Source organism: Drosophila hydei, unplaced genomic scaffold (genome assembly GCF_003285905.1).
Source record: "Drosophila hydei strain 15085-1641.00,03,60 unplaced genomic scaffold, DhydRS2 tig00008122-arrow-pilon, whole genome shotgun sequence".
Taxonomy (NCBI): domain Eukaryota; kingdom Metazoa; phylum Arthropoda; class Insecta; order Diptera; family Drosophilidae; genus Drosophila; species Drosophila hydei.
Window position 1 is genome coordinate 3,525,743 of NW_022045833.1, and position 19,975 is coordinate 3,545,717.

At 39.7% G+C, this 19,975-nt stretch overlaps 4 protein-coding genes across 4 annotated transcripts; 3 read left to right on the plus strand and 1 right to left on the minus strand.

The window, feature by feature from the left end:
• Positions 1–8,540: 8,540 nt before the first annotated feature.
• On the plus strand, positions 8,541–14,825 carry LOC111597710 (the record flags this gene model as incomplete). Its single annotated transcript, XM_023312550.1, has 12 exons — positions 8,541–8,705; positions 9,889–9,996; positions 11,723–11,820; positions 11,933–12,223; positions 12,280–12,516; positions 12,580–12,708; positions 13,117–13,246; positions 13,303–13,425; positions 13,610–13,699; positions 13,764–13,887; positions 14,113–14,423; positions 14,665–14,825. Coding segments are annotated over 12 exons (1,962 nt in total), but the record flags the coding sequence as incomplete, so codon positions are not given.
• Positions 14,826–15,689: 864 nt separating this feature from the next.
• LOC111597666 (granzyme B-like) lies at positions 15,690–16,892 on the plus strand. Its single transcript, XM_030225092.1, has 4 exons — positions 15,690–16,024; positions 16,078–16,354; positions 16,509–16,807; positions 16,880–16,892. Exons 1-4 carry the CDS (start codon positions 15,693–15,695, stop codon positions 16,890–16,892), a joined length of 921 nt encoding a protein of 306 aa, XP_030080952.1. The 5' UTR covers positions 15,690–15,692.
• Positions 16,893–17,175: 283 nt separating this feature from the next.
• LOC111597721 (mitochondrial intermediate peptidase) lies at positions 17,176–19,571 on the plus strand. The gene is made up of 3 exons (XM_023312561.2): positions 17,176–17,397; positions 17,471–18,003; positions 18,069–19,571. The coding sequence occupies exons 1-3, from the start codon at positions 17,266–17,268 to the stop codon at positions 19,501–19,503; spliced, it is 2,100 nt and encodes a 699-aa protein (XP_023168329.2). The 5' UTR covers positions 17,176–17,265; the 3' UTR covers positions 19,504–19,571.
• On the minus strand, positions 19,517–19,956 carry LOC111597725. The gene is made up of 2 exons (XM_023312566.2): positions 19,794–19,956; positions 19,517–19,712 (listed from the first exon to the last, which is right to left on the minus strand). Exons 1-2 carry the CDS (start codon positions 19,853–19,855, stop codon positions 19,616–19,618), a joined length of 159 nt encoding a protein of 52 aa, XP_023168334.1. The 5' UTR covers positions 19,856–19,956; the 3' UTR covers positions 19,517–19,615.
• Between the last annotated feature and the right edge of the window lie 19 nt (positions 19,957–19,975).

Sequence of the window (19,975 nt, forward strand, 5' to 3'; positions counted from 1 at the left end):
TTGCCTAGTGTCTCAATAAAGATGATGTATCCAAGCAATATCCAGATTTTCCATCTCAAATGAACAGCTTATCATAGATTTCACATTCAACTACATCACAACAATTTACAGGATATCTATGAAGTCTTATACATGCCCTTAAGAAGCCAGCACACATATTTATCATATTGTTTAAGTTTCTGCCGCACACAGAAGTGTTGAATTTTGACTTTTTTGAATAGGCGCATAAATCAGAGAACACACAAAAACAAACGAAAAAAAAATATATAAAAGAATTGAGAGAGCCGCAATGGCACCTGCCCATTACCTGTGTTATGTCTTCACTTTAGGGGCGGCCGATTGAAATGCAGCAGACAACGCCCAGACATGACGACAATTTGTCTACGATCAATCTATGCCTGCGAGACAATAATAATATAGCAGCTGGATTTATAGTTCCGGCTAAGCAAGCAACCGAGAAACAATGCGCCGAAAGATCTGCAAAAAGTAAAAGTGTGCAAATCTCTGGCTCTCTGGAGCTCAGTCCGACTGTCTGCCAGCTCCCAAGAACAAAAGGGGAAAAAACCAGGTAACAATGGCTGGCAGGGGCGTTCGGTTTGATCGCCTTCGCTTTTGCTGCTGCCGGCAATCAAAATCACGTCACGATTGCAATGTGCCTGAAATTGAAGCTACAACGCGCTAGCAACTTGCAACGTGCAACACGCTGCGCGTTTTCACACCAATAAAACGCGGCAGCTCATAATCATAATAACGAAAAGTCAGCAGCGAAAAGCCGCAGCCGCAGCCATAAAGTTGCCTAAGCATTACGACATTCAGCAAAGAGTTAATTGAATAAAGTTTTGTAAAGAGTTTTTTGTAATTGCTGCGATTGCAGATTTAACAAAACGAAACGCAGCGCGCGAGCAGGCGAGATGTGTTTTGCCAATAAGATTGGCCAAAAGAGATTTGCTGCCAGTTTGGGTTTCATGTCTGCCAGGAGCGCCATAATTGAGATGCCTTTGAACCGATAATAAATTATGAAGCGAACAAATGAAACGAAAACGAAAACCGAAAACCGAAACCAAAGTCAAAACGCGCACAAGAAAGTTTAAATACAAGCGAAACGTGCTCTCTGCCGAGGTGACTGACTCTTTTCCTTATATATAAACTATATATATATATATTGGTGGCTTTGCTATCGGTCCATGGGACATGCAGCGCAGCGCAGCCCAGACGATTAGGCCCGGGATTAGGCAAAGTTTACCCAGTCATAAATTATAAGTTTTTGGCCAAACACACACACAACAAATACCTAACGGGAATGCACACAAGCTACGGTTAGACTTGAGCCGAACACCAGCTACGCCAAAGTAAAAAAAAAAGGGAAACTCAAATCTTTTATTGAGTGCAGTGAACCCTATCTTAAAGGATTTTAGAGCTGCAGAATGCATCAATGAAATATTTGTGTATGACACAGGGCAGTCTTTCAGTCTTAAATTCCTGGAATCTTTTAAATTTACTTCAAATAAATAGACTTTATATCACATTGGTAAATGGTTTAGGAACGTAAGTAAACAGCTGTAAAAAGCTTTCAAAGCTTTCTTTGAGTTACATCCGTAAACGTTTGTTAAGTGATTTTAGAAGCTTTTACAAAATTCCCATTTTCGATTCCTTTTCATATAAGTAAAAGTTTCTTAGAAGTCGTAGACAGTTTTTAGAAGCTTTGACTTGTAGCTTTCAATTACTTTTTGTATCCAGATTCGTAAACGTTTAAGTAAAATGATTAACATACTCCTAGAAGCTCTTAACAGTTTCTTCAATCCATGCCCAAACTTTTGCTTTAACTCAAATTCAAGCCTTAAATACTTTAATTTCTCAATTCTCTCTGTGCCACATTCGTAAACGTTTGACTCATAAGACTTTAATTAGCCTTAAATATTTTTCTTATATATATATATATATATATATATATATATATATATATATATATATATATATATATATATAGAATCAATAGAAGACTTACCATTACATCAAATTTAGCTGCAAGCTTTCCTTAAGTCTTTCTGCTCCTTCTCTTAACTTTTCTTAAGCCTTTATGCTCTTTCTTTTCAATTGACATCCTTAAACACTTCACATTTCACTGAAAATATGCAATAAAAATGGAATGTTTTCAGTTAAATTTAGCTGGACAACGAGACACATTTATAGCCCAAGCCCAGTCAATAGATTTACATAGCTAAACTTCTTGTTAGTCTAAAATTTTGCTGCCCAAATGCCAATTCGTAGTTCTCACACAATTTCGTAATGGAACAGCTAAAATGCCGAAATAAGTAAAGAAAAAAAGTAATTGAGAACTGTCATGCAATCAGATATGATGCGAATAATTCAAGCGAACAAAAAAAATTGTTACCTTTTCGCTTTTAGCCACTGTCTTTGACTTGGCTACTCAGTTATTGCATTGCAGCTGAACATTTGTTGTTGGCCAGCGAACAATTAGCCGTGCATTGCGTGTCCATACACAAAGACAGAAAGAGAGAGAGGGGAAGAGAGAGAGAAAGGGAGAGAGAGAGGGAGACATCTTTGGGGCACAGACTCGTGATGTGCCCTTTTGGCTGTAGCCATGCCTAATGGCCGCCTGGCAGCCCAGGTCAGCAGTTCCTTTTATACATAAATACATATACAAATATATATATATATATATATATATATATATATTTCTATATAGACTTGAGCACACATGTTTTTGGCGCAGCTTACAATTTCCTGGTTCGTCTCGCGCACTGTCAAAACTATCGATTTTAGCCAGCGGCGCTGCACGGCCGCATGCCTCATAAAAACTAGCAAAAACACAAAAAAAAAAAAGTAGAAACAAATAGACAAATAAAAGTAAGTAAGAGTGCAAGGGTTGGGAATGCGCGACTAGCAAATACCCAGCAAGCCAAGTAAGAGTATCAAATTTTAGTTTTGCTAATTTTCCATTCCTATAAGTTCCAAGCAAATGGAAAAATTAAAGTTTCTATTAAGTGAATTATAAAAGTAACTAAATATTAGTTATTTAAAGTCATTGAATTCAATAGTTTTCGAGCTAAAGGCATTCATGCAGACAGGTAGACAAATCACTAAGCAGATTAACATGGCTATAAGGACTGCTAATAAACATTTTATGTACTTCAACGAATATACCCTTTTTAGAGATTTACAATTGAAGTTTGAGGGTATAAAAAAGAGAACATCGATTTGTAGCAGCGCCTGCGCAAAGCGTGAAATTTATGCGACCCACACGCAGCGCCACTCACACGACCACGACCCAGCAGCCAAGCAGTCAGACAGACTGACAGACAGACAGACAGAGCTACAAACGAAGCGAGAGCCAAGTGAAGATGCTTCACCTTCACCCAGGCCAAGTTGTAGTCGAAGTCGTAGCCAGCAAATTTCATTTCTCGCAATAAATCCATGACTGATTTATGTACTGCACAATCGTTACAAATCACAAACGTTTACTGAATGAGCCGAGTACGTCGTACCCTCTGCACCGCACAAGACAGAGGGAAGAAATAAAAAAAGTGACAGTGGCTGCTGTCTGATTGTCTGCCTGCTGCCTGCCTGCTGCTGCTGCTGCTGCTGCTGCTGTCTCACGTGCTGGCTTTCAGCTTCAATCAGCGCGACTTCACTCGTCTTCGGATGCTGCTGAATTGCATTTGAATTAATTAAAATGCAGCAGTTGCTGCCTGCTGGTTGCTGCAACTTCTCAACAACAGCTCAAAATTTGTCAAACAAAGATTTAGCAGGGACCAAATAAAAATGTCTCCATTAAACACACACAAAAGCACACGCACACTCGCACACACACATGGGGAGTTGATGTAAATCTTGTGCAGACATGTTTATCCTTTTGTTTGTGTCAAACAATTGAATTGCATTGACAAAAGCAAGACAAAATCGATCAAGCAGCAACTGCCTGCTGCAAATCTCAAACAAAGAATCGCATACGATTTACATACTCTCCGCCGACACTCTCAACGAGAGGCGACTTTTGTGTCCACTTAACGTTGACGTCGTCGTCGTCGTCGTTGTCGATCTCTGCCCTGGGCGCATGCCCGCTACAACAACAACAACAACGAGTTGCAGCCTGTTGCCAAGTTGGGACAAAAAGGATGACTAAATGCATGCAAGTTATTTAAATGAGACATTTTAAGAGTCAGTTCATGGCAAGCCTGCAGAATGTGGACAGCTCTTGGTTCCAGCTCTTGAGAATCCGTAAGCGCAGTCGGAGCACATAAGCTCAGCTGTTGCCTTTGTCATCTATGATTGATTCTATTTATTTGAAGATCTATCTACAACTTTGGTTTTGAACATTGGAAATTTGTAGCTTCCGACTTTAGTCAAACTATTTGGCTCTTTAATCTAAGATCTTAAGAAAATTTATTATTAATATATATTAATTTCTTATATATATTATTATTATTATTTTTATTTTTATTATTATTATTATTATTATTATTATTATTATTATTATTATTATTATTATTATATTTCTGTACTTTATCTAAACTTTTTTGCTTAAGCCAGTATATTTTTGATCAAATGCATTTTTTCAATTCTATTTTAAATTTCCAGAGTTGTCAAATTTGTTGACGAATTTTTTAAAAATATTTTTAGATTTTTATCAAAATTATTCTACTACACATGGTACGAATAGTTCCAAATTTTTGCTCAAGCTGCATGTGTGAGTTAATAAATCGATAGTTATCGATATAAATCGATAAGCTGTAATATATCCATATATATCGACCAATATATATTGCCCAATATATAATGGAAACTATATCATATCATAACTTGCATTCAGAATCCGTTTCACGAATAAAATGGAATAGGAATCGATAAATTCCATTCAATTATCAGCAAAAAAAAAACAAAGAACTTTCTAACTATTTTAACTGTTGCAGTCAAGACTAAAGCCCCATACTCCTTTTAATACATCTTTGTTTTAGTTTATATAATCTGATATTAATTGCCTTAAGTAGCAGACTCTACAAAGAGCATCGCTGCATCGACTTGCTCTTTCTGTTGAGAATGTTTACGTTTAGGTTTATCTTTCAGCTGTTGGAGCGCAGCAATGCAGACTATTTATGTACGTACACTTTTTGGCCCGGATCGACTGGCTAGCTAGCTGGCTGACTGGCCTGGCTGCCTGGTTTGGCTGTCAATTTTGGGTGGCGGCTTTGGTTGGTTTTGGCGTCTCCTAATTGTGTCGCAGCTGCCAGATTTATGTGGCCCAATCGATTCGTTAATGTATGCAGATGCGTTTGGGGCATCAAATTATAATTCAATTTCTCGAATAGAAACGTTCGACCACCGTGCCAGCTGAATAGGCATACCGATTGGCCTAGCCGTAGCTGGTTAGCTAGCTGTGGTTGTGGCTGTGGCTGTCTGTAAGATTGGCTCATAAATTGTCCAAATTAATTCATTGTGGCACCAATGGCGACACCTACTCGTTGTCCGGCATTGGGGAATGTCTCTTAACCACTTGATTCGTAAGTCATAAATTTATAGTCTTTATTGAAACATCAATTTGGACACCATGGCAGCGACAGCAGCAACACCTAGACGCCCAGTTCAAAGTTACCCGATCCAATTGTATTTGGAATGGCGGGAGAAGCGCGAAGTCTGCTGCCAGCAGTCAGCGGTGAGCAGTGAGCAGCAAGAAGCGAGGCAGCACCAGCAGTCAAGGTGGTCTCCAATGATGCGCCCAACGTTTCGACCAACAGCAGCGTTGCTGTTGTTTCTTTTTCTACTGTTTAGAACTGGTTTGCGTTTTACATTAACTGAGCATATTTTTTATTTAGCTTTTTATTGTTGCTGTTGTATTTGTTGCTTTTGTTGTTTCGTATATCATTTCGTTTGGCTTTTTTTTGGCGGATTCAACATTCAGCCAATCGCTAGCGATTGTTAATGTTTTAAACACTTTTACAGCTAGTTATGCAAATGGCCGTTTTTTTTGTGTTTTGGGAAAGTCTGCGTGGCTCTAGGCGTTATTTTGGAGGCGAGAATGGAGTCGATTTATCGCCGCGATGATCTCATGCGCTCACAAAGAGGCGTGACAAAGGCAATCCCACTTTGATTTATATATTGTCGTGCATATGCTTTTGTCTTTGTTGTATAATAACTTCATTTAATGGGTTGATATTGATCATACGACATGTTGTGGCATGCAAATTGAAACATTTAAAACTAAGTGAAAAGACAGCGAGAAACAAGTGTCCTGATCATAACAATCAGCTTTCTTACGGCATATGCATAGCATTTAGCTTATGCTTAAGATGGGCGAGAAATTGTATAAGAAGCAAGCAGTTGCAATGCAGCAAGCAGTTTAAGCTAGTGTAGCACAATGTTTGAATTTGGTAAATCAATTTGGTTACATAAATACGAAAACTATAAAATAAAAAATTAGTATATAATCTGGATGTCTGTCGATAACAGTGTACAGCAGACTAACATCGTTTAATTCTAGGTGATTTAAATCAGAGATACTGTAAATACAAGTATGCATACATAATAAATATGTTGTAGAATGGTGATTACTGGAATTCAACATATGATATTGATATTCTAACTCCACAAAGTTGTGCGTCAGCCTTATTCTGTTTTAACACAATTTTAACTTTCAAGCTTTATCCTTGAAATATTAAGCAGCTCTGAAGTGCTTATGTAAAGCAGACAGCTGTCTACTGCACAATTAAAGCAATTTGCTTATACAACTCACGTTTTATATCAACTAGCTTTGTATTGCTTAGCTACAGCAAGCCTCTATCCATTATTTGTCTATAGCAAGCAGCTTACGCTATAGCTAACATAATAAGCAGTTTAGCAAGCAGTTTATGCTGCCGGAATACCGTTACACCGCAGCAAAACTGTTTATTGTTAATACAGAAATTTGTTGAAAAAATCTAAAAAAAAAAGATACAAAAACTAAATTTTTTAAAAAATGTATAAATGTATAAATGTTGACTTTAACCAAATAGTTGAACACGTTTAACAAGTTGGCTAGCTGCCGCCCACAAGTGCCTCAAATTCCGTTTAAACAGTTAACAGTTGCTTAACAGTTGTGGGTGGTCCTGGGGGTTGGCATTTCGGTTGCCCCAACAGGGATTTGGACTAGAGAAACCTACTATAAACGGACAAAACTCAACAGGTTTAAGTTCAGTTGCTGCCGGTCGCTTCAATTGGAACAACACGCGAAATTCCTTAGCGGACAGCGCGGCATTAACGGTATTCCAGCATTTGGCCCAAATAGATAATTGAATTTTGTGCCCCGCCCGCCCCCCACGCGCCTCACACACAATTTAATGTGGCAATAAAAATAATATTAATAATATTTATTGTCTATGTGCGGGCGCGATTGATGTGCAAATTTATATACAACGATTTTTGATGTCGCATTTGTGGTTTAAAGTCGGAAATTTATGACATGTTCCGAGCAGCGGCAAATGATTTTTACTTTTTTTAAAGTGTTAATCATAATTTGTTTCTTTATTTTTATTAACGTGTGTTGATTGACGTTTGCCCCCTTTGATGACCATTTGTCAAGGCAATTAAAAGTTTAATCAATAAATGCGTTTGATGTGTGAAAAGTAAACAACTAGAGCAACAGGCAGTGTCGAAAGGATGTGTGCATGTGTGTGTGTGTATGGGTGTGCATTGCACAAATTGTTTGCACAAAGCTACACTGAGCGAAAAAAAGGCAACAATTGAAATGTTGCTTGTGCTAATAATCCTTTATTTACTCGCCCTTTCATTATCTTCACTTGTTTTTTTTTCGCTTGCTTTGATATCAAATGTAACTTCAATTAAACTGAAAGTGCGACAGGACACAAAACAAACCCAAACCCATGAAAGCCTTGGCTGACTGCTCATCCATCAAATTTGTTGTGCTGACATTTCGCCGACTGGTTGAGTCGAGTTGCGCTCTCTAACTCTTGTCCACAGACCAAGCACCCACTCAACCACCCAACCACACATACATGTATTTATTTATTTCTCTTTGCAATTATTTTACGCGTACCTCCGCCTGCCCCGACTGCTTTATCTCATTAGAGTTGGCTAGAGAAAAAGCCAGACAAGTGCTTCTATCTCTCTGTGATCGAAGCTGATACCAACGAACAGCAACAACAACTACAACAACAACAACAATTATGTATCATTTTTTATGCAGCCATAAACGTTTGTATTTATGAGCCGTTCTCGATGTGCTCGCTTGGGCAATGAACAATATGCTAAATGGTAGAGCAGCTTGCAAATTGAATATAGGTTTACAACAACAACAACAACAACAACAGCGAGAACAACAAGAGCAACCACAACAACTATCTAGCGACATGGAAACAACAGCTGTAGATGCAACAGCTTCGGCAACTGCCTCCGCTTCAGCATCTGCCGCAGCATCCACATGCATTAAGATAAACATTAGCAACTGCAAATCGAATCATCCCGCCATTCGTTCAAGCAACGAAGCTGGTGGTGCAGGTGGCGGTGCCGGTGGCGGCGGCGGCGGCGGTTTGCTGCTGTTGCCCACACACACGCATCACAATCTGCAGCTCGATAAAATTTCCGTGCGCTCGATTAGTTCCGAGGATATTTCCAATGTTGGCAGCGGACGATGCTGCAGTGCAGCGGCACGAAATCCGGCCATAAAAACGGGGCGACGTCTGCAACTAATGCAGGTGAGTTGAACGTGGCCAAAAAGGACAAGAGACGGACAGCGAGGTGCGTGTGTGTTAGCCAGCATAAATTAGCAAAAGCATATGCATCTTAATTAGCGCAACAGCTGAACGGCGGGCGAGGCTAACGGGGGAGCAGGGGCAATGGAGGGTCCGCGTGTCGGTCACGTGCGTTGACCAAATGAAGTGGCGCGATTAGCGACACAGCACGATAAAGACTAATCACACTTCAACACACAGACACACAAATGAGAATAGATAGTCCAGGTTGTCAAGCTGCTCTAGAGAGCTCAAAACCAAACTGTATACAGTGTAGTCTGCCTAGAGCGAACATGATTGAGAGCGCACTGACGAGCTGTTGAGAGATGAGAGAGCGAATGAAGTCAGTACAGCCCTATAGACGTTGAGCTCATTTATGATCGATAGTTCCAATAGAAACTATACAATATATAATACTGAACCCGATTGAGTACGGTAAAGCTCCCAATTGCTGACTTGACTGAAGACATTATAAGCAACGCTTGTCTCTCATACAAGTACTCATGCTTCATCAGCTTTATCCCATTAGAACTAAAGTAGACATATGATAACATGAAATAAAATAAACAAATAATACTTGAATATGAATGAGGCACATATAGATATAAATATCATAGAAAAGTTAACAAAACTATTTTGAAAAATTCATAAAAATATATTTTCTGATTTATGAATCTATAAATGATAATATTAAATATTTACTTAAAGCTTTTTAATTTTTAAAGTGAAGGAAAATTTACAAAATATATGTCAGATATAGTTTATCCAGAAAAATAAACAAATTCTAGAAAACTAGAACGGGAAGATCCTCTAGTACGATCTGAACTTGGAGCTACATTAAATGTGTAAATTTCTGCATTGAAGCGAAGAAAATACTTTGCGTGGAATATATAGAATAAGTTTATTTGGCTGTTCATTAGTCAAGACTTCACAGTGTTGATATTGATTTACAAAGAAATAAATAAACGGTTCGTCAATCGAGATTGCACTGTAAACACAGATGAAGTCTTTTATTCTAAAAATTATAGTAAAATAACTAACGCTGCATAATTCAGCTTGAGAACAAACAAGTACTGAACTAGCCATTCGTTATTAGAGGGTTTCACTGTACTCATGCATACAAATCTATATATATCCATGTTTTCAGATGATAATTCTACCATTTATACCTATATTGGCATTGATTGTGCAAACATCACTAACACTGCAAGAGATATTGGAGTATCGAGCCGATGTGGCCGACATTGAGACGCAGGTAAGTGAGCAAGTGAACAAACAGAGCGAGAGAGGGCGGAAAAGAAAGGAACAAGATTAATTAAAATTTATTGCTGAAATTCAATCATACGAGGCAAGCAAAGTTCACGTCAATGCTCACTTGAGTAGCAGATGTGTAGTCCAGTGTACCAAGTGTCCTATCTGGGTGGCCATGACGATGACGATGGGCGTAAGGGGGATCGGTGGGGGGTTAGGGGTTGGTTCAATCGGCAATATTTGTTTGGCCAGGTAAGTGCAGCATGCTTCAAGTGCGCACGAAGCAGCCGCTAGACAAGGCACTCAAAGACCACAAGCAACTCGTCATCAGAGCTTTCCAATCCCTTGCCACCTGAGTGCGGGTCTTGGAGCTCCGCTGCTGTCCACCATCTTTTTTTTTATGCAAATGCGTGAGCAAAATATGAGAGTGAAATGATAGAGAAATAAATAAATATATTGCTTGATGCTAAAGTGAATTGATAGGCGAAAATATGCAATGGCACAGTTACACAGTTGCGTGGGCGTGGCAGCCAGGAAATGCGCACACTGAAAACAAACTGCGAAAGTCCTTGAATCGAGTCACGTACTTAACCTGAATACAAATGTGGCGAAACACGATAAGCGTATACCCTAACGAAGACGCTTTAATCGGGTTTCGCAATTAAAGACCTCAAGAGGGCAATTGAAACCTCTTAGAGCCTGTTGAGCAGTTCCTGAGAAATTTGAACGTTTGCTCGTTGAAATTTGACTAATTGGCTGTAAGGATTTCCATCTCTCTCTATTTCTGGAGTGTTTTCCCACATACCCAATCAATACAAATTAAATATTAATCGAAATCAATGGAACTAGTATTAGGAGAAATGCAGAGAACAAGAGAAAAGTCCCAATGGAATTTTGAGCAATCAGGAAGAAGATTCCCAGTGCTGTGAGAGCCATTGAAGTTATTCATTAAAAGTTAAATTACTGAAAGCAAGTTTATGGTTAAGAAATTGTTTCTCAAATAGCATCCATTCTCTAAAAAAAACACACAATTTAAACAGTTTGTGAAATGAAAGAAATATTAATCCAATGAAATGGCATTGCCAATAAGAACAAGTCTTCAAGGCACTTGACCAATCAAGTTTACCTAGCAACAAATAATTTCTTGTCTCGGAATTATCTCTATTTCTAATCGACTTTTAAAGCGTTGAAATAATTTATTAAAATTGAGAAAACTTATAAGCTTTAAAATAATATTTTTAGAGCACTTCATTAGTAGATCCAATTGTAAATTATTATTGAAATATAAATTCTTTATTTAGTAAAATATTTAACATTTCTTAGCTCATTTTACTGAAATGTTTCCTTCAAGAATAGTTTCCTCATGAAACCCAATAGATTTTCCTAATAGATAAGCCACCTAGAATCACTATTTTCGCATACACTTTACATAAATCTGTAAGTATTGCATACATATCATATATCTATGCCAAGCTATACCGACTCCAACTCAATAATAGCAACGGAAAACTTTTGAAATAATCCAGCGAAGAGAAATGCTTGGCTAAGTAATTAATAAGTATATGCAAAAGTAAGAGAACTTGATGAATTATTCAATGTGTTACCAAGTGAATGACTAACTAATCAAGACCACGCCCAGCAAAGGACAATAAGAACAGAGACAGACACTCACACACACATACACATAGGACACACACATTAGATAATCTCATTTTACGCCACAAAACCAGGTGACAATTGCAACGGACTTGGGTAAAGTTGTGACGCGACTGCAGCTGGAACGTTCCGAGGTGGCCTTCTATATCTTCACCAATGGCAGCAAGCAGCGGTGAGTTGAGATAATGATAGACCTTACCTTTTGACAGCCATAACAATTGCGCAAATATATATATACATATCTATATATACATATCTATATATATATATATATCGCTGTTCAGTGCAAATCTAACACAACGCTTTGCCAACACGGATCATGCGCTAAATAACATGACAACTTGGAGCGAGATAAGTGTGCCAACGGCACCCGATGAGGATGAGGATGACAGAGAGGTTATGTTGAATCGCAACGAATTCCAGAGTCGTTTAAATGAATTTCGAGAGCGTGTGCGCTTGGAGCCAGAGGATAGTTCCATTACCGAAGTTATGAATTGGTATACATCAATTAATCGTGGCCTGCTTCATCATCTAAATGAACAAATCAAAGAAACGGACAATAGCGGCGTCTGGCGGTGCGTAACCCCTCCTCCCCTTCGCCGACACTTTACTATGCAAACTTCTCTTGCAGCTATTTGGTGGGCTTTAAGAATTTGTTAAAGAGCATTGAGTGTCAGAATATAGCTACCTCCTTTGGCATACGCTACTATGGCAGAGGGCCGCTCACTGCCGAGAACTTTGTTTCCTACGTTCGATACGAGTTTATGGCGCGCGAGATGATTAATTCCACTTTAAACTACGCGCCAATGCTGAAGCCCATGTACACAAATATAACAAGCTCAAAGAAATACCATCGGGTTAAGCTTATGTGAGTTGCTACTCATATTTGCACTTTAAGTATATTCATATAATATATATATATATATATTAGGAGCAACATGGTGTTGAAGAATAAGCCAAATATCTCGGACGAGCGCAGCGCAGTTGAATATAATGAGTTTATGCACAACTACACGGACGACTTGCGCATACTGCAAAAGGCGCTGCGACGACTAATTAAGTAAGTAATTATCAAACATACCTTTAAACACACTTTTACACACAAAACTTGAAAATTTTCACTTTAACTCGATCAAAGCCCGGAAAATACACTACTGATTGGCAATCGCTATCGAACTCATCTATCGATATCGTACTCAAAATGGTCATGTTTTCTCATTTTGCTTTGTGTTTATTTACAATTAAATACTGCAAGTCATTAACATGTAATGGCGGCTCGTCGTTAAGCACTGAGCTGCATACTGAATACACTCTTATTGCCTTATGTTTGTATTGATAATGATACTCCATGCTGCTTTGCCGCCATTTTGCATAATCAACACCAAAACAAATGGAAACCGCTTTTCATTTATAATTAAAACATAGCATAGTTATAAGCAGCGATATTTATCTGATTGTCTTGTTGCAGAGAATACGTGGATAAAACCTTAGTAGAAGCAGATCGCAAGGAGGCGATCGGAATAGCTATTTTGGTTGTTGTGCTGCTCGTATCACCCATTATAATCATACTAGTCAAGAATGCAGCAGCCACAATACAGGTAGGAACTGTAAGGAAATGCGCTGAATTAGTATAAAACCTTGATTTCGCTGTTAGCTTTATGCCATGAATCTATCCCAAAAGGCCAAGGAGTTGAAACGGGAGAAACGCAAAAGTGATTCGTTGCTTTTTCAAATGTTGCCGCCAAGCGTCGCAATGCAACTCAAGCAGACGCAACAGGTGAGAATGTGCGTGTGTGTGCATGGGTGTAGTGTTATATTTTACTATATAACTAAAGAACAATTGAATTTCCATAGAGATTTGTTTAGGTTGCAGGTATAAAAAGTATAAGATAGCGAGGTTTTACTGTATTTGCATTTAAATTTCAACGAATTTTCTATTTCAATATTCTGTGGCCGCTCAGGTGCCCGCTGAACTCTATGAAGCGGTAACCATATACTTTAGCGATATTGTGGGCTTCACTGAAATTGCGGCCGAGTGCACGCCGCTAGAGGTAAGCTCCATGAAACCGGAACAAATCTAATGGAAAAGGTAAATTGTAAAGCTATAATCGACAGGTCGTGACCTTTCTCAATTCGATCTATCGCGTTTTTGATGAGCGCATTGAATGCTACGACGTCTACAAAGTGGAAACAATTGGCGACTCCTATATGGTTGCCTCTGGGCTGCCCGTGAAAAACGGTAATTCATGCAAATTGTCAACTTGTCAATCCGAACAGGCATTTACCCAACTCACTGCGCCCCATCACACATCCCTTGCCGCTCTCAAACATCGCCACTCCCATCTTTCAGACTTGCGCTAATTTTGGGCTTTGTGCGTCCTTAATTTATGCTGACCCCCTACCAAAAAAAAAAACATATATATATATATACTAAACATATGTTTCGGTTGGCTCGCCCCCGTAGGCAACAAGCACATCAGCGAGATTGCAACAATGGCACTTGATTTGCTGGACGCCTCGTCTGTGTTTCGGATTCCACGCGCCGGCGACGAGTTTGTTCAGATACGCTGCGGCGTTCACACCGGACCCGTTGTCGCCGGCATTGTGGGCACCAAAATGCCAAGATATTGTCTATTCGGGGATACGGTAAACACGGCATCGCGCATGGAGAGTACCGGCGAGGCACAGAAGATACATATCACCGAGGAGATGCACGAGGCTCTGCAGCAGGTGGGCGGCTACAAGACCGAGCATCGCGGACTCATCGATGTCAAGGTGAGTTAATGGCTTAAGTTTGAAAATGATATTCGAACTATCGATGGCACGCTTATTGGTTTTCACTATAAATATGCTTACATATTCGATACTATAGAGATGCTCAAATTGGTATTTTTCAATATTCGTTAAGCACGTCAATTTCGATAATGTGTATCGATACTTCAATTATGATCTACATCCGTAATAACACGCTAAAATATTGTTTCCTAACAGCCAACAATATGTTTCTATTTTGCAGGGAAAGGGACTTATGAGCACCTATTGGTTAACCTGCAAGGATGGGCCGGTGCGTGTGCGTGAGGAAATTTCCTGGTGTGCGGATATGCAACCAGTTTTTTTGGATCATCTCAAGTTGCATCCGCCGACAAACTACAAGCTTCCCAAACGAAAATGAGGCAAACAGACATAAAACACAATTTACGAATCAGCAAAATTACTACAGTTATCCATTACAGTTATCTCTCTTTCTCTCTCACTCTTATATATATATGTCTTGTCTATATATATTATGGTGTATGTATGTGTGTTTGTGTTCTACTTTGAGTGTTAACGCCCAGTGGGCGTAATTAGCCACACAGAAGCTATTACTAGTTACAGAAGTTACTATGTAGTTCCAATTTCAGCCTCATGTGCTAGAAAAATCTAAGACAGATGCTGCTTTGCATATACATATGTATGTACATGCATGTGTGCATGCATGTACGTAGGCACATGCATATGTATGTATGTATGTATGTAGACATACGTGCATACATGCATACATACATATGCCAGAGTTTGTGTACGATTTTTGTAACACATAGTATTTGCTATATGTAGTTGGGAGCTACTTGCTCGAATAAATATTATACTCATAAAAGAAAACATACACTTAACTTTTGAATATCTGTTCACACATAACTTGCACTCGATCAAAGCCCGGAAAATACACTGCTGATTGGCAATCGCTATCGAACTCATCTATCGATATCGTACTCAAAGTGGTCATGTTTTCTCATTTTGCTTTGTGTTTATTTACTATTAAATATTGCAAGTCATTTGAATGTAAATATGAGCTCTTCGTTAAGCAGTAAGTTGCATACCGACTATACTCTTGATGGACTCATGTTTTTATCAATGATGATATTCCATTTTGCTTTGCCGCCATTTTGCATAATGAACGCAAAGGCAATTGAAAACTCACTAATATTTCGGGAATATAAGTCATAGCACAATTATATTCTATAATATTTTTTAAATTTATAATCTATTTACTGTGTGCTATATATGCCAGTTGCTCGCATAAAAGAAAAATTCTTTCAACAATTGAGTAGAAGCAAACCAATAATGAATATATATCAGATCTTAATTATTTGTCTACTGATTGTGATTCGATTGGATTTGGAATATGGGGAGCAGGGTACGCTTTCCCGGAACAGCGATGATGAATTTCAGATGCTAATTGCTGGCGGCATCCTGCCCGATTTCGGCAAATTTGCGAGGAATATCGTATCGATCCGCACTTTGCATTTCATTGAATTCTATGGCGACAATCACTTTTGCACTGGCGTCATCCTGAGCAGTCAGACGATCTTAACGGCGGCTCATTGTGTGACTGAGTAAGCTCAATTGAACAGTTATACAAATATGGGGGTATATATCTGCTTTATAGCCGTCACAAATCCATAATGAATCCGCGTGGTTTGCTGGTCGTCTTTGGTTCAGTGGAACGATTAGAAAAATATCAGAAGGACGAAAGCCGACGAGTCATGCAAATTTTGGTGCATCCACATTATCAGCGTTATCTTAAATACGATGTTTCTATATTGCGCTTAGTGGACAGAATTCCGGGCAATATGCGACACGTGAAGCCGATAACAAAACGAAAAATGGCCTCGGTATACCCTGGCACGTTGTGCATCACCATGGGCTGGGGTCAGCTTTATCCGGTAATAATCGCTATCGAACTAGTTAATCGCTTGTCTCTGATCGATATATATATAAATATATATATATATATACATATATATATATATATACATATATATATATATATATATACATATATATATATATATATATATATATATATCCACTATTTAGCATGGTCCATATGCCAATGAATTGTTATATCTGGAAGTAATTATAGAACCTCATGAGTTTTGTAATGAAATGGAAAGTTATGATAGAGACACGAGCATCTGCGCCCAGCCGAAGAACAAGGGACAAGTTTGTCCCGGGGATTTGGGTTCGCCAATTATGTGTTCAACCTATTTCTCAGGCATAATCGGTGGTGCACAGAAATGCGAAGGCGTCAAATCGATTAAATTTGTCAATTATTCAAAAGTTGCGTCTTGGGTTAGTAATACCGTTGGATTGTTCTCTGGCAACTGTCAAATATGGTTATCTGATTACCTTTTGCTATATTCGTTCTATGCATTAATAATTTCTTAATTTATCGATCTCAAATTCAGTTACGTAGCTTAACAGCTAAGTTGAAAATATTGTACCTAAAAATATCATTAATGTTTAACATATTTAGAACTTTAAAAGAGAATTATAAATTTACTGTAATGTTTATGGTAGCATTTAAATGAATAAATGAGCTGGCAATACTGTTAATCGTTTGTCTCACACAGTATTGTAGCAATCTGGTATCTGTCATTTAGATAAGATTTTATAAATGTTTCATGGCGATATGGCAGCTCTGTTCCTTCGGTATTTTTTTTTTGGCGAAATTTAGTTTGTGAAGTATTTGTATGCACTCTCTTTCCCTCTGTTCTGCATGTTTGTCGAAACAGCTGATTGGCCTCTGAATATGTAATAGTCGGCATTCAATTGAAATTTAAACAATATAATAATGCTTAAAATTGGCCGTAATATAGCAAATGCTGCACATAAGCAACAAAAACAGCTATCCACATGGTCTCCACTGGGCACAGCCTTCAATGCACCGCCAACCAAACGAATCAATATTACACGCAACGATGTGGTAAGTGCTTCCAACTGAAAGAGAAAGTTTTAACAAATTATAATTCTTTGCTATTCAATTATGATAATGTTAGGGTCTCTTTCGCATGCCAGAGCTGCGCAACGCCGATGGGTTTCATTTGCTGCGCGAAAATGTGGAGAATTCCACGCAAGAACTCATCGCAGAGGCTATATCCAGCGAAAGGAAACGCAAAATGGTGGACATCTTTGACGAACTATCCGACTCGTTGTGTAAGGTCGCCGATCTGGCCGAGTTCGTACGCATTGCTCATCCACAAAACAAATATATGCAGTCAGCGGAGCAGGCATGCATTAGCATTTGCGGCGTTGTCGAGAGTCTGAATACGCATAAGCCGCTGTACCAGGCACTTAGTAAAGTGGTTTGCAACGGTGACGATTTGCTGCCCACCACCGAGGTGGATCGTCATGTGGCCAAATTGTTTCTGTTTGACTTTGAACAGTGCGGCATACATTTGCCCGAACAGGAGCGGCTGCGTGTGGTGCGTTTGAATGATTATATTCTCCAGCTTGGACAGAAATTTATGAATGGAGCCGCCCAGCCTACGGTGCTAGCGCGTAGTTATGTGCCGGAAGACATAAGGGATTAGTAAGAGAAGAGTAGTGCTAGCTGCAGTGAGAGACAATAAGTAATCTTCAACTCTGGTTTTGCAGCTTTCCCACATCTGGCGATAACATCATCATCACAGGTCTCTGCACGAATGCAGCGAACGTACAGATGCGGGAAGCTGCCTATCGCTTGTACCTACAGCCCTCTGATAGCCAGGAGGAGCTGCTCAAGGATCTCTTAATCTGTCGCCATGAACTGGCTCGTAGTTGTGGCTTTGAAACCTATGCACATCGTGCTCTCAATGGCAGCACCATGGAAAAGCCAGAGCTTGTGCGAGAATTCATTGATGAGCTATCGGAGCAACTGCGTCCGCGTGCTGATGCCGATTTCGCGGTGATGACACAAATGAAGCGAAAGGAAAGTGGACAAAATAATGCGCTTGTCGAGATCTGGGATACGCCTTACTTTACATCACAGCTGAAGCGCCAGTCTCTCGAAGAGCAGGCCAATGAATTTCTGCCCTATTTTTCGCTGGGCGGCTGCATGGAAGGGTTAGACAATTTGCTGCACTCGCTATACGGCGTTCGCTTGCAGAATACAGAAATGGAGCCCGGCGAGAGCTGGCACAGCGACATCTACAAGCTGGCGGTGATGCACGAGAGCGAAGGACTCCTCGGGTATATCTATTGTGACTTCTTTGAGCGAGTGGGCAAACCGAATCAGGATTGCCATTTCACAATACAAGGTGGCAAGCGGTTACCCGACGGCAGCTACCAGCTGCCCATTGTGGTTGTTATGCTGGGCCTGGCTCAGCCACGGTGGACGGGACCAACGCTGCTATCGCCCGCTCGCCTCGACAACCTGTTTCATGAAATGGGCCATGCAATGCATTCGATGTTGGCACGCACCGAATATCAACATGTGACGGGTACACGTTGTGCTACCGACTTTGCCGAGGTGCCCAGCGTGCTAATGGAATACTTTGCCAGTGATCCTCGAGTGCTGCGCACCTTTGCCCGCCACTTCCAAACTCACAAACCCATCTCGGACGATATGCTGCAACGATTGTGCGCCTCAAAGCACTTGTTTGCGGCCAGTGAGACGCAGCTGCAGGTCTTCTATTCGGCTCTCGATCAGGTCTATCATGGCGAGGCGGCTGAACAGGGCAAGAGTACAACAGAACAGCTGCGCGATGTACAAAATCGTTATTATGGCTTGCCATATGTGGATAATACGGCCTGGCAATTGCGCTTCTCCCATTTGGTGGGATATGGTGCCAAGTATTATGCGTATCTGATATCGAAAACCATTGCCTCCTGGATTTGGCAAACGTACTTCGAAGCGAATCCCTTCAACCGGCAAGCGGGCGAGAAGTATCGTGCCGAGATTCTTGCACATGGAGGCGCTGTGCCCAGTCGCAAGTTGGTTGCAAACTTTCTGCAACGTGAATTGACGCCGCGCATATTGGCGGATAGTTTGATACATGAAATCGATATGGATGAGTCAAAGATAAAGCAATTGATTGTTAGCAGAAACTAGAGAGTAAAAACTGTTTTGTAAATAATTTTTTTTTGTCTTTAATTACAATTAGTTAACTGCCCCCTACTGTTTTTGTACATAGTGAATTTGAATTTGTTTCTCCATTAAAACACTAAGCCGGCAATACAGTGGGCATCAATTCCACGCCCACAAATTCTTTGGCAATTCGGACGCCCAGAAAAAACATACCAAAACTTTTTACCAACATCCTAAAAGAGAAAGTGTGGTTATGTAAACATCGTTCCGACATTGGGTTTTTTGTTGACCACGCACAACAGCCAACTACTTACCACTGGAACTCATTGTTGTAAATGTTTCGCAGAACATTAAATGGATTCCCAGCTTTAGCCATTTGAATTAAAAAATTTGTTGTTGCTCTATTTATTTAAAGTATTACTTCAGTTGTGCTATTTTGCTGTCGCAAGAGTGAACAATATAATAATACTGATAACAGCCCGCACACTACGCTTCA

What these genes read in the sequence shown, in the direction of transcription:
- LOC111597666 (XM_030225092.1), top strand. Translation starts at nt 15,693, where the DNA reads ATGCCAGTTGCTCGCATAAAAGAAAAATTCTTTCAACAATTGAGTAGA. An exon ending in GCGGCTCATTGTGTGACTGA is followed by an intron (nt 16,025 to 16,077) that starts GTAAGCTCAATT and finishes TCTGCTTTATAG; the next exon opens with CCGTCACAAATCCATAATGA. An exon ending in GCTGGGGTCAGCTTTATCCG is followed by an intron (nt 16,355 to 16,508) that starts GTAATAATCGCT and finishes TCCACTATTTAG; the next exon opens with CATGGTCCATATGCCAATGA.
- LOC111597721 (XM_023312561.2), top strand. Translation starts at nt 17,266, where the DNA reads ATGCTTAAAATTGGCCGTAATATAGCAAATGCTGCACATAAGCAACAA. An exon ending in ATATTACACGCAACGATGTG is followed by an intron (nt 17,398 to 17,470) that starts GTAAGTGCTTCC and finishes TGATAATGTTAG; the next exon opens with GGTCTCTTTCGCATGCCAGA. An exon ending in CCGGAAGACATAAGGGATTA is followed by an intron (nt 18,004 to 18,068) that starts GTAAGAGAAGAG and finishes CTGGTTTTGCAG; the next exon opens with CTTTCCCACATCTGGCGATA.
- LOC111597725 (XM_023312566.2), bottom strand. Translation starts at nt 19,855, where the DNA reads ATGGCTAAAGCTGGGAATCCATTTAATGTTCTGCGAAACATTTACAAC. An exon ending in TACAACAATGAGTTCCAGTG is followed by an intron (nt 19,713 to 19,793) that starts GTAAGTAGTTGG and finishes TTTCTCTTTTAG; the next exon opens with GATGTTGGTAAAAAGTTTTG.